At 41.2% G+C, this 13,978-nt stretch overlaps 1 protein-coding gene across 10 annotated transcripts in view; it reads left to right on the forward strand.

The window, feature by feature from the left end:
* Window positions 1-13,978, forward strand: part of NEXN (nexilin F-actin binding protein) — a 53,515-nt gene that overhangs the window by 35,504 nt on the left and 4,033 nt on the right. For all 10 annotated transcript variants that reach the window (XM_033225381.1, XM_033225382.1, XM_033225376.1 and 7 more), the window contains 3 exons: window positions 2,195-2,383; window positions 6,132-6,329; window positions 9,398-9,619. In XM_033225381.1, the coding sequence (XP_033081272.1) occupies window positions 2,195-2,383; window positions 6,132-6,329; window positions 9,398-9,619 (609 nt within the window). The remainder of the gene's footprint in view (window positions 1-2,194; window positions 2,384-6,131; window positions 6,330-9,397; window positions 9,620-13,978) is intronic.

Consider the following 13,978-nt stretch of genomic DNA (forward strand, 5'->3'; position numbering starts at 1 on the left):
CTTGGTTTTTAAAACGGTAAAAATGAAAGCGCCTACTTCTTTTTTTTTTTTAACTTCCACAATGACTTGGATTTTTTTAAATGCCTATTTCTTAAATGGTTAAATGAGTTAATATCTAGGAAGCACTTAAAATGGTGTTTATTACATATACAGTAGTTCTTCGAAAATGTTAACTATTATTATGGTATTAATAGATTTATCAATAAAAAGTAAAATTGAAATAAGAATACACTGATTCATTTTAAGATTTAAAAATGGGCCAGGCATGGTGGCTCATGCCTGTAATCTCAGCACTTTGGGAGGCTGAGGCAGGCAGATCCCTTGAGCTCAGGAGTTTGAGACCAGCCTGAGCAACATGTAGAAACCATGTTTCTACAAAAACAAATACAAAAATTAGTCAGGTGTAGTGGCACAGACCTGTAGTCCAAGCTCCCCGGGTGCTGAGGTGAGAGGATTGCTTGAGCCTGGGAAATCAAGGCTACAGTGAACTATGAATGAGCCACTGGACTCCAGCCTGGGTGACAGAGTGAGATCCTGTCTCAAAAAAAAAAAGGATCTAAAAATGGAATATTTGTAATTTTAAAGTTACAGAAATTTCTTGATCAGCTTTCTTGAATGATGTTCTAGTAATTATATATATAAAAATTTAATTTTCTAGACATTTATTTGAAAATGTTATTACTCAGGGCCGGGCGCGGTGGCTCAAGCCTGTAATCCCAGCACTTTGGGAGGCCGAGACGGGCGGATCACGAGGTCAGGAGATGGAGACCATCCTGGCTAACACAGTGAAACCCCATCTCTACTAAAAAAATACAAAAAAAAAAAAAACTAGCCGGGCGAGGTGGCCGGGCGCCTGTAGTCCCAGCTACTTAGGAGGCTGAGGCAGGAGAGTGGCGTGAACCCAGGAGGCGGAGCTTGCAGTGAGCTGAGATCCGGCCACTGCACTCCAGCCTGGTCGACAGAGCAAGACTCCGTCTCAAAAAAAAAAAAAAAAAGAAAATGTTATTACTCTTGGGTATAGCTGCATAGTATCTACATATTTTAGATATTTCTGGTGGTCAACTTAATAAAGAAATAGTATTATTAAATAATAATGCATTTCAATGAATATTATAGTAAATTTAATAATAAATTAAAACTTTAATGATAAAATCATAAAGCTGGAATTTTACATAAAATAGTTCTAGATAATAATCTTTTATCTGATTAGTATAAGGCACCACAGTTCACAGTAAAAAAAAAAAAAAAACTACAAAAATTACAAAATGAGAACCTTATTTTACTACCAAAGAGATTCTGTGTAGATATACTTGAACCCCAATGATAGCACACACATACACATTTTATATTTGTTCTGGGAAAGTTAATACTCAACAGTAACCCCTCACTGCAGCCTCAACCTACTGGGCCCAAGGGGCACCTCAGCTTCTCGAGTAGCTGGGACTACGGACACAGACCACCACAATGGCTATAATGTGTTTTTTGGTTTTTAGTAGAGACGAGGTCTTGCTCTGTTGCCCAGGCTGGTCTTGAACTCCTGGGCTCAAGCGATCCTCCTGCCTCCTAAAGTTCTGGAATTACAGGCATGAGCCGCCACAACACCCGGCTAAAAACGTTTTACTTTTTTTTTTTTTTTTTTTTGAGACGGAGTCTTGCTCTGCCACCCAGGCTGGAGTGCAGTGGCCGGATCTCAGCTCACTGCAAGCTCCGCCTCCCGGGTTTACGCCATTCTCCTGCCTCAGCCTCCCGAGTAGCTGGGACTACAGGCGCCCGCCACCTCGCCCGGCTAGTTTTTTGTATTTTTTTTTTAGTAGAGACGGGGTTTCGCTGTGTTAGCCAGGATGGTCTCCATCTCCTGACCTCGTGATCCGCCCGTCTCGGCCTCCCAAAGTGCTGGGATTACAGGCTTGAACCACCGCGCCCAGCCAAAATGTTTTAATATTCAAATTTATCTACAGAAATTTGACTTTCTTGAGAAGTTTTATTTAACCTGAGTACATCTTTATATGGAATTTCTCCAAACTTGAATATTTTATCATATAAGACATTAAAAAGGAAGGGGATTTTGGTCAAGTATATTAAGGGCATTCAAACAGTCCTATGTGAAGTGGCTAATTCTGTGCCTTTTGATTGATAATTCATTCCTTTTTCTGATGAATCTCAATTCTTAGTAATGAATTGTTTATTTTGTTAGGTAAATGAAGAAGAGGAAAACCAAGACACAGCAAAAAGTTTTAAAGGGTACCGCCCTGGTAAACTCAAACTCAGTTTTGAAGAAATAGAAAGGCAAAGAAGAGAAGATGAAAAAAGGAAAGCAGAAGAAGAAGCCAGAAGGAGAATAGAGGAAGAAAAGAAGGCATTTGCTGAAGCAAGGAGAAACATGGTAAGACAGAAGCTAACTGGAGAATGCTATTAGAATTCACCTTTGAGAATATATTAATAGAATCATTAGACTTTAGAGAATACCCTATTATTTCTGGAATCTGTGCGAAGAGTAGAAATGGCAAATGTATTTTGAAGTCTCCCAACTGGTGGAATAACACCAGTTGATTGAAGGTATTTGCTTCAGTTTAGTGTTCAGAAGATTCTGATTTAAATTGCCATGGTTGGCACAAAGGATGGAATATTATTTCCCTTCTCTGGGAAGACATGTTTTCCAGAACTAAGTATCCAAGGAAGAAGAAGAAGTAGGGAGTTTCCTCCCCTAACTTTTCCTTTCTTCCTCTCCATTCTTTCCCCACCTCCTTCCCACACTCCCTTTTCCCCTCCTTCATTCCTTTATTTCCTTCCTTTCCTTCTTTATTTTTAGTTTTCGTCCCACCCACTATTATTAAGTGACCTGAGTCATTTAATCAGAATTATTTCTCTCTCCAAAATGCTCACTCATCACTCCTGGAAATTGATACCTAACTTAACTGTTACAAGGTTATGACTGTACTTCCTATACCAGTTTTATGTTTGTACAATGTACAGTTATCTGACAAACAATTTTCAAGCAATTTGAGACTTGAGCCCTGCATCTCCTTCTTGATACATTGTAATTGGCTTTGGTAATATCATAAGCTGGTTTTCTTCCTCAGTATAGGTGAGCATCAGACACATATGTCCAAGTGTTTATTTGGCTTTATCGCCCACACAGATACTCAAATCAGAAACTTGGAAGCCTGAAACACTTCTATCTTCTTATTCATGCCTGATGTTCAACCAGTCACTAAGTCTCATTTATTCTGCCTCCTAAATCACTCTAAAATCTGTCAGTTTTCCCCCCATTTTCCACTGCCACTACTATAATCCAAGTTACTGTTACAATTTGCCTGGGACCAACTCCTAATTAACTTGTTATCTTACCTGTAACCAATTCTTTCCTGTAAGGCCAGGAGTGATCTTTAAAAAGAAAGAAATTTTGATTGTGTTTTGTTACTGTTTTGCTTAATATGTTCACACTTTTCTTAAGTAAAAATCCAAAAACTTCTAAAACAAATTTCTTTATAGTCTTGCTCTTGTATATTGCTCCTGTTTCATTTCTTGATTCTTCCTTAATCTGCTCTTTGTTCCAAATATGCTAAATTTGTTTGTATTTCTTCAAAGTGAGACTCTGTCAGCCTTCATACTGTCTGAAAGATGTCCCTCACTCCTTTCCCTATGCTCTCCTAATTCCAATTCATAACTTTCCATTTCCTCTGGAAAGCCTTTCCTGATAATAAGCACCTTCTTCCATGAATTCTTACAGCATTTAGTTCTCTTCTATCATAGCGCTAATCCTGTATTGTTATCACGTATGGCTGTCTTTTCTTTTTTTTTTTTTTTTTTTTGAGACGGAGTCTCGCTCTGCCGCCCAGGCTGGAGTGCTGTGGCCAGATCTCAGCTCACTGCAAGCTCCGCCTCCCGGGTTCACGCCATTCTCCTGCCTCAGCCTCCCGAGTAGCTGGGACTACAGGCGCTCGCCACCTCGCCCGGCTAATTTTTTTGTATTTTTTAGTAGAGACGGGGTTTCACCGTGTTAGCCAGGATGGTCTCGATCTCCTGACCTCGTGATCCGCCCGTCTTGGCCTCCCAAAGTGCTGGGATTACAGGCTTGAGCCACCGCGCCCGGCCAATGGCTGTCTTTTCTACTCCGAGGCCAAGACTGTTCATCAAACATGTGGCACAATGCCTAGCGTAACAGACCTCCAGTAAATGTTGATGGAACAAGTGATATTGAAATCTTGCATGCAGTAGGTAATCCCTGATTCATAAATGGTTTCTACATAGAAATCCTACAGACGTTGTGAATGCACTTAATTTTTGGAGAATAAGCAGGTTTAGAAGCGGTAGAAGAGAAGTAACTGTGAAGATTACAAGACCTAGTCCTCGGGGCAGATATGTAGGCCAAAACTGCATTTTTACCATGATTCACTAGTGGAAAAAAATGCAGGGGAGAAAACTGCATTAAAACAAAACCAAGTTTCCTAAACACATTTCTAAAGAGAAGAGAGAAAAACTTCCTTTTACATTTATATTGTTTTCTTATCCACAAATAAGTATTGTAATTTATCCAGGAGTAAGTATTGTGATTTCATACTATAGCTTAGTTCATGCATATATAAAATTTAAAAATTACAGGCAGTCTTTGAATTGTAAACCACTTAAACATCATTTCTGAGTTGAAATAGTTCTGTGGTAAAGCCTGGATTGCCTTGATAAAACTTGGAGCAAATGAATAATACCCCTTGTCTTGTTCTCCTATGTCTATTTCAACCACAGGGTCACAGTTCAGGCCAGAGGGTTATGTTATACCATGACTGGTCTATAATCTTTTTTTTTTTTTTTGAGATGGAGTCTCGCTCTGTCACCCAGGCTGGAGTGCAATGGTGTGATCTCAGCTCACTGCAACTTCCACCTCCCGGGTTCAAGTGATTCTCTTGCCTTAGCCTCCCCAGTAGCTGGGATTACAGGCATCCACCACCACACCCGGCTAATTTTTGTATTTTTAGTAGAGATGGGGTTTCACCATGTTGGTCAGTCTGCTCTCGAACTCCTGACTTCACGATCCACCTGCCTTGGCCTCCCAAAGGGCTGGGATTACAGGCGTGAGCCACTGTGCCTGGCCTATAATCTTATTAGAAAGATTTTGAAGTTTGAATCCCAGCTTTGCCACATAGTATTTGTGTTGACTTTAGACAATTACTTTTCAGTGCCTCAGTTTCCTTGTCTGTAAAATGGGGATATTAGTAACTACTTCATAGGGTTATAGGATTTAATAAATTAATACATGTAAAGTGCTTATAACTGTACTTGGCAGCTCTCAGTATCATCTATTATTATTTCTTTAAAATTAGCCTTACAGCAAATAAATAATAAACTCATAGGACTAAGAATGATTTTTGCCTGATTATGAAGAGATCATGACGGGTTATCTAATTCATTCAGACAAAATCATGATTAACTTAAACGCTTTAATTACCAAATTGGAGAGCCGTTTTAATCCAATTAAAAATGTTCTCAAATTAGGAAATCTTAATGTCTAATTCAAAGTACTCATGGTATGAATAAAGTATTTTTTGTCTTCATTGTGATGGAGAATAGATGGTTACCATTTCCTGGTAACCTGATAGTTACAAAATACCTCAGTCTTACATTTTCCAATAAATCTTCCCATTTATTTATTTATTTTTGAACATTGTGTTGAGACTTTCTTGTTTACTGTTAAGTCCCCTTGTTTTTTGTTCAGTGTGAAACCTGTTTACGAAATCTGGCTGGGCACGGTGGCTCACGCCTGTAATCTCAGCACTTTGGGAGGCCAAGGCGGGCAGATCACCTCAGGTCAGGAGTTCAAGACCAGCCTGACCAACATGGAGAAACCCTGTCTACTAAAAATACAAAATTAGCTGGGTGTGGTGGTGCATGCCTGTAATCCCAGCTACTCAGGAGGCTGAAGCAGGAGAATTGCTTGAATCTGGGAGGCCGAGGTTGCGGTGAGCCAAGATCACACCATTGCACTCCAGCCTGGGCAATAAGATTGAAACTCTGTCTCAAAAAACAAAAACCAAAATTAAAAACAAACAGTAAAGAAATCCCAGTTTCTTCAAGAAATAGTCCCTTTTTAGTATGTATAATTCTGGCCAGAGTGATAAAAGAATTATTTTAAATAGGTAGTAGATGATGACTCCCCAGAGATGTATAAGACAATCTCTCAAGAATCTCTTACACCGGGAAAACTGGAAATTAATTTTGAAGAATTATTAAAACAAAAAATGGAAGAAGAAAAACGACGAACAGAGGAAGAACGGAAGCATAAGCTAGAAATGGAGAAACAAGAATTTGAACAACTGAGACAGGAAATGGGAGAGGTAAGATTTTTAAGAAGTATCTATTTATATTACCCATATTTATTAGCTAAATATTTTACTTATATCACCTTATAATAACTTTGTATTATTATTCACCTTTAGGATAGTTGACATACTACTATGAGGTGCTTACATGGTACAGGCGTCTGCACAATTATGTGTACTTTCTAGTCTGCTTTAACTACTCCTTCCTTGCTAGTTTAATAAAAAAGTATCGAAGTTTGCAAGGGACTGAGCTATTACTATTTATTTATATTTATAGTTCATAGATATGCATATATTCAATACATATATATAGACTATACAGTGCCAGCTTCATGGGCATGCACCTTGTGCACTCACAAGACTCCATGTTCAGAAGGCCCTGCATTTGGGATTTAATGTTGAGGTTGCTGTCTTGAAATTCTTTTTTGTGGTGTGAACATGGCTCACTGCAGCATCGACCTCCTGTGCTTAAGTGATCCTCATGTCTCAGCCTTCTGTGTAGCTGGGACTTTAGGTGCATGCAGCACCATGTCTGGCTAATTTTTATTTTTATTTTTTTTCTTTTTTTGAGATGGAGTCTTGCTCTGTCGCCCAGGCTGGAGTGCAATGGCACGATCTCGGTTCATTGCACCCTCCACCTCCCAGGTTCAAGCAATTCTCCTGCCTCAGCCTCTCGAGTGGCTGGGATTACAGGCATGTGCCACGATGCCTGGCTAATTTTTGTTATTTTTAGTAGAGACGAGTTTCACCATGTTGGCCAGGCTGATCTCGAACTCCTGACTTCAGGTGATCCGCCCACCTTGGCCTCCCAAAGTGCTGGGATTACAGGTGTGAGCCACTGTGCCCAGCACTTTTTTGTTTTTTTTTTTGAGACGGATTCTCGCTCTGTCGCCCAGGATGGAGTGTAGTGGCGCGATCTTGGCTCACTGCAAGCTCCGCCTCCCGGATTCCCCTGCCTCAGCCTCTGGAGTAGCTGGGACTACAGGCGCCTGCCACCAGGCCTGGCTAATTTTTTGTAATTTTTGGTATTGATGGGGTTTCCCCGTGTTAGCCAGGATGGTCTCGATCTCCTGACCTCGTGATCCACCTGCCTCAGCTTCCCAAAGTGCTGGAATTACATGCGTGAGCCGGGCCTTTTTTTCTCTCTCTCTAAAGATGGGGTGATCGCACTTTGTTGCCCAGGCTAGTCTCCAACTCCTGGCAAGCGATCCTCCCACCGGAGCCTCCCACAGTTCTGGGATTACAGGCATTAGCCATCATGCCCAGCCACTGTCTTGAAATTCTTAATTTTACCTTTGAATTTGTGTGTTGTATATAAGTGAAAGCTGATTGGACGATGAAGCATGCCCTTTATAGCTTTTGCTTACTAGAGCTTCACGCCGCCTTCCTGCCTCCCTGGAATGGGTTTTCTTTTCTTTTCTTTTTTTTTTTTGAGACGGAGTCTTGCTCTGTCGCCCAGGCGGGAGTGCAGTGGCTGGATCTCAGCTCACTGCAAGCTCCGCCTCCCGGGTTCAGGCCTGGAATGGGTTTTCATCAGCCTCCTTCCCAAGGCCCTGCCTTTCTTCCCTCTTGGCACTCTGCCGCTATCCCTCTAGGTGGCCCGGGTTGCGTGGGCAGCAGAAGAGAAAGGTAGAATTGGGGCCTGTATTCACCATCAGCCTTGGTCCCTGCCAGGGGCCAGGACACACACATGAACAGGATTGGGGTCTAACATGTAGCCTCATGACTTGGACTGGCAATGCTATGGCATGTTTGGCAGGCACCTTGGTGGGGTCCTCTCACCAACTTATGACCTAGGAACCGAGTGAGTTCCTACACAGAAGTTGCAATCTCTTGGAAGGTGCCCGTTTATGGGTTGGGGCAGTGGGCACGTGGGAAAGGAAGTTTTACTTCTTTGCCCCAGGTGTGGCTGGCAAATTATCTAGCGGACCCTGAGAATATAAATATAAATGTATAAATAAATACCAGGAATGTGCTGTAGGAAAATATTCCAAGGTCTAGGTTTCTTATGAGTCGTGTGTATTTTCACCCCACATAGTCTAAAAAGTGGAAATAGTATAAAGGAACGTTTTCTCTTACCCCTTGGTTGAGTCAAGAAATTAAGCTTCATGTCATAACATCCCAGACTGTGACACCCTCTGCCTCCACCTTTTAAAACTCTGCCTAGAACTTTAGGTCTTCTCCAGGAAAAGTATACCAGGAATACCTTTAGTATTTTACTATTCCATATGGTGGTATTAGAGTTTGATAAATATTACAAAGGACTAGTAATAATAAATTGTGGAAAGTCAGGGGAAAGAAATCTGAACAAAAGAACAAGATGGGCCAGGCATGGTGGCTCACGCCTGTAATCCCAGCACGTTGGGAGGCTGAGGCGGGTAGATCACGAGGTCAGATCGAGACCATCCCGGCTAACATGGTAAAAACCCGTTACCACGCCTGTGGTCTCAGCTATTCGGGAGGCTGAGGCAGGAGAATAGTGTGAACCTGGGAGGCGGAACTTGAGTGAGCCGAGATTGCACCACTGCACTCCAGCCTCGGCCTCCCAAAGTGCTGGGATTACAGGCGTGAGCCACTGCACCGGGCCTACTGTTCTTTCAATTATTTTTTTGCCTTCCCCTAACAAAGACCTTCTTCCTGCAACTCCTAGGAAAAGCTAATTTTGTCATGAATATTTTAGTTTTAGTAGGTTATCAAGGGGTATCAGAGGATTTTAACCATATTCCCTGATGCGAATAGTATTTTAAGTAGAATGTTTTCAATAATGCCTTAAATTTGTAGCACCATTTAGAGTTAGTATATTTGGACACTGCATTTAGAGAAGAGGTTAAGCTGTATTTTTGGTTTCAAATAAGAAATAGTGCATATTTTTTGGATGGTTTATTGTACAAACTAGTATGCTGATATTCAATTTTTTTTTTTTTTGAGTCACGCATGGTGGCATGTGACTGTAGTCCCAGCTCCTTGGGAAGCTAAGGCAGGAGGATTGCTTAAACAGGAATTCAAGGCCAGCCTGGGCAACATAATGAGACTCTTTCTAAAATGGCAGCAAAAAACTTATTATTATTATTATTTTTTTTAAGGAAGAGGAAGAAAATGAAACATTTGGATTGAGCAGAGAATATGAAGAACTGATCAAATTAAAAAGGAGTGGCTCTATTCAAGCTAAAAACCTAAAAAGCAAGTTTGAAAAAATTGGACAGTTGTCTGAAAAAGAAATACAGAAAAAAATAGAAGAAGAGCGAGCAAGAAGGAGAGCAATTGACCTTGAAATTAAAGAGCGAGAAGCAGAAAATTTTCATGAGGTATATTGCCCTTATATTTAACATAGTTATGATACAGTAATAATAACAAATTTAACAGAAGTAACACTGGCTTTGAAATAAGTTTTAGTACTTAAAATTAATCATGGTGTATACAGTAATCTGGGAAGTAAATAGCAAAAACACATGTAGATCTTAGACTTTGAAAGACGAGCACTGTTTCAAAATCACCTTTATCAGTGTTAAAACCTATAGTGAATGTCAAATGGTTCACTCTAGCAAAAATGTTCAAAAGTATTTTTTGGCTGGGCATGGTGGCTCATGCCTATAATCCTAGCACTTTGGGAGGCCAAGAAGGGAGGATCACATGATCCAGGAGTTCTAGGCTAGCCTGGGCAACATAGTGAAACCCCATCTCTACAAAAAAATTATACAACTAAAATAATGTTTTTTGGCATATGTTTTAGTTGAGTCAGTAGAACCAGTGTATATTCAAGATAAACTCCAGATTATTAACACTTTATTTTTTAGATGAAACCCATAAAGTCTAATACTTGCTCAAAGTTACAGCAGTAATTCAGTGTGGAAGAGCCTAAATGAGAATTTTGATGACATGAATTTGAATTACCTTCAAACATAAAGAGGCAATCACTGACCTGTAATATCTCTTCTAGCTTAACGACTATTTCTGTGATTATGAATACTGGTTTAAATCAGATCTAGAAATTTTTTTTCTGCCAGCATTCCTATCCTATAATGTTTAACAGAATTTAACCTATATTCTAGAAATATATTTTGATCAAGTATTTAGCTAGCAAAACAGATATGGGAATTTGGGAGCGCCTTCAGAGGAGACTGAATAAAAGGACAGAACGAAGAAACTGTATGCCAATTATTGGGACTATAAGCAATTCATTATTATTGAGGCATGCACGAGTGCAAAGGACAGCAAAAGATAATGAAGATGCAAGCATAACTGAGATGATGATGGAGTCTTAGATGCCATGTGAAGGAATTCTTTTTTTTTCTTTTTTCTTTTTTTGAGACAGAGTCTCGCTCTGTCGCCCAGGCTGGAGTGCAGTGGCCCGATCTCAGCTTACTGCAAGCTCCGCCTCCCGGGTTTACGCCATTCTCCAGCCTCAGCCTCCCGAGTAGCTGGGACTACAGGTGCCCGCCACCTCACCCGGCTAGTTTTTTGTATTTTTTAGTAGAGATGGGGGTTTCACCGTGTTAGCCAGGATGGTCTCGATCTCCTGACCTCGTGATCCACCCGTCTCGGCCTCCCAAAGTGCTGGGATTACAGGCTTGAGCCACCGAGCCCGGCAGGAATTCTTAAAACATGGATATTGGCAGGGCACAGTGGCTCACACTTGTAGTCCCAGTACTTTGGGAGGCCGAGGTGGGTGTGTCACTTGAGTCATTTCAAGGCCAGCCTGGGCAACATGGCAAAACCGTATCTGTACAAAAAACACAAAAAAATTATCCGAGCATGGTGATGTACGCCTGTAGTTTCAGCTACTTGGGAGGCTGAGGTGGGAGGATTGATTGAGCCTGGGTGGTTGAGGCTGTAGTGGACTGTGATTGCACCACTGCACTCCAGCCTGGGTGTCAGAGCAAGACCCTGTCTCTAAAACAATAAAGCATGGATATTGTCAGACAGATATTGTCTATATAGCTAGATCATGCTGAAGCTATGTGGTCTTAGATACATACATTAAAAAATCATTCGAGGCCAGGCGCGGTAGCTCACGCCTGTAATCCCAAGCACTTTGGGAGGCCAAGGAGGGTGGATCACCTGAGGTCAGGAGTTCAAGACCAGCCTGGCCAACATTGTGAAACCCTGTCTCTACAAAAATACAAAAATTAGCTGGGCATAATGATGGGTGCCTATAATCCCAGCTACTAGGGAGGCTGAGGCAGGAGTATGGCTTGAACCCGGGAGGTGGAGATTGCAGTGAGCCGAAACTGCACCACTGCACTCTAGCCTTGGCGACAGAGTGAGACTCCATCTCAAATCAATAAATAATTTGAATGACTACTATGTTCCTGCTTTGGACACAAGACATCAGTAACCCAACTTACAGTCCCTGTTCATGTACTGTTTCGAATCTAATAGATGCGTTGGGGCTCGGGAGGGGTGGAAAACAATTATCAGGTGGTTAACAAATGAAAGCTATGAAGATTAATAAAGCAGAGTAAGAGAAATAAGAGTATATGTTACTGTTTTGTACAGGGTGGTCAGAGAAGGCCTGAGGATTTGAACTAGGGCTGGGATGGAAAGGACAAATAAGTATGCAGGAGTCAAAACTGGCAGGACTTGGGGATGGTGATGGAGAGGAAGAAAGAGGAAGGAATAGTGAGAGTATATAGTAAAAATATGGGAAACCAGACTAGTTTGGAAGAGGCTCCATAAGCTATTTGAGACAAATGGAGATGCTGTGAAACATCAACTAATTTGAAATGCACCTAAGTTTGTGTGACATACAAGCCTAAGGCCTGGGTTAGTTGTAGATAAACCTTTTCATCATTGCCAAAAGCAAACACCATTTCTATTTTTTAACATCTAAAAAATTTTGAACATTTTTAACATGTTGGATCTGTTGTTTTGGGGATATATACGTGGATATAACATGCCTTGAAGAAGTTCAGTCTATGGCCGGGCACGGTGGCTCAAACCTGTAATCCCATCACTTTGGGAGGCCGAGGCGGGTGGATCACCAGGTCAGGAGATTGAGACCATCCTGGTCAACATGGTGAAACCCCAACTCTACTAAAAATACAAAAATTAGCTGGGCGTGGTGGCATGGGTCTGTAGTCCCAGCTACTCAGAAGGCTGAGACTGCACCCCAGCCTGGGGATAGAGCGAGACTCCGTCTCAAAAAAAAAAAAAAGTTTAGTCTAATGACGTATGACTGAAGAAAATTCTCATTGTTGTAAGTATATAATAGAAGGTATTACAGAATCAAACTAGGTGGAGTCCATATACCTAGGAATTGTTTAACAGGGCCAAGGTGACATTTAAGCTGAGTGTGAAGGCTGAATAAAAGTTACAGGTGGCCGGGCGCGGTGGCTCAAGCCTGTAATCCCAGCACTTTGGGAAGCCGAGACGGGCGGATCACAAGGTCAGGAGATCGAGACCATCCTGGCTAATACGGTGAAACCCCGTCTCTACTAAAGAATACAAAAAACTAGCCGGGCGACGAGGCGGGCGCCTGTAGTCCCAGCTACTTGGGAGGCGGAGGCAGGAGAATGGCGGGAACCCGGGAGGCGGAGCTTGCAGTGAGCTGAGATCCGGCCACTGCACTCCAGCCTGGGCGAGAGAGCCAGACTCTGTCTCAAAAAAAAAAAAAAAAAAAAAAAAAAGTTACAGGTAAAGAGGAGAGGCATTCCAGATAGAGGAGAAGCCTTTCAGATTAACTCAGAGGTTGTAAAAATGTATTTGGGGAATGGAAAACAGGTTCAAAGGACTACAAGGCAAAGTTCACAGAATAAGTGATAGGATACCAAGTTGTAAAAATAAGTTGTGGCTAGTTAATGAAGGTCTCTTTAAATCTTGCAGGCACTATGATCTGGGAAACAATGTTAATAACTCTTTAGGTCAGAGTAATGAAGTATTTAGGTTTATGCAAGAATTCTGGGACTACGGAGGATGAACTGGAAGACAGGCATGAAGTTGGGGCCAAGGGAGAAAAACAGACCTAATTAACAAAACTAGGTTAGACTCTGGTATGGATAGAAGTTAAACAGACAAAAAAGGATTACAGGTTGCTTTTTGGGCAGTTGGTTGCGGAGGCAGCTATCATTACTTCAGGATAACTAGATGATGCTATAAAGAAATGAGGTCTGGGGAGTTGGGGTGAATAGTTTTGGCATGTAAAGTTTGAGCGATATTTGGATAAGGTAAAGGCAGTCTAACAAAGGTCCTGAACTAAGGTGAGAGGCAAGCAGATTCTAACTTTTATGGATAGCAATGGAAAGTACAAGTAGATAAAGCTGCTTAGAAAGTTAATTGTTGAAAGTGAATTAAACTCTGGAGAACATCAACATTTAGTGGATGAATGGCCCAAGATCAGTATTTATAGGTATAATATGGAAGGTAAAGAAAAGTTCAATCAGCATGCACTTACTTCCTTTTGTTACCGGTAGTGAAACTTTAGCAGTCATACCTATACCTACAAAATGTGTAGGTAAGAAAAACAAAAATAAGATAAGTGACTTCTTGTTTTATTGCTGTTACTCTAGTATACATGGATGTGATATTAGGACATAGCTGAAATTTTATACCCCATCAGAATATCCGTTGTCTGGAGGACAATGAAGTCCCTCCTATCATACCTTTCTGGGTTAAAGGTGATTGAACTCGTTATTTAAAAACTGGTTAACGGCTGAGCGTGGTGGCTT

The sequence above is a fragment of the Trachypithecus francoisi genome, unplaced genomic scaffold (assembly GCF_009764315.1).
Source record: "Trachypithecus francoisi isolate TF-2019V2 unplaced genomic scaffold, Tfra_2.0 Lachesis_group12, whole genome shotgun sequence".
Classification (NCBI taxonomy): domain Eukaryota; kingdom Metazoa; phylum Chordata; class Mammalia; order Primates; family Cercopithecidae; genus Trachypithecus; species Trachypithecus francoisi.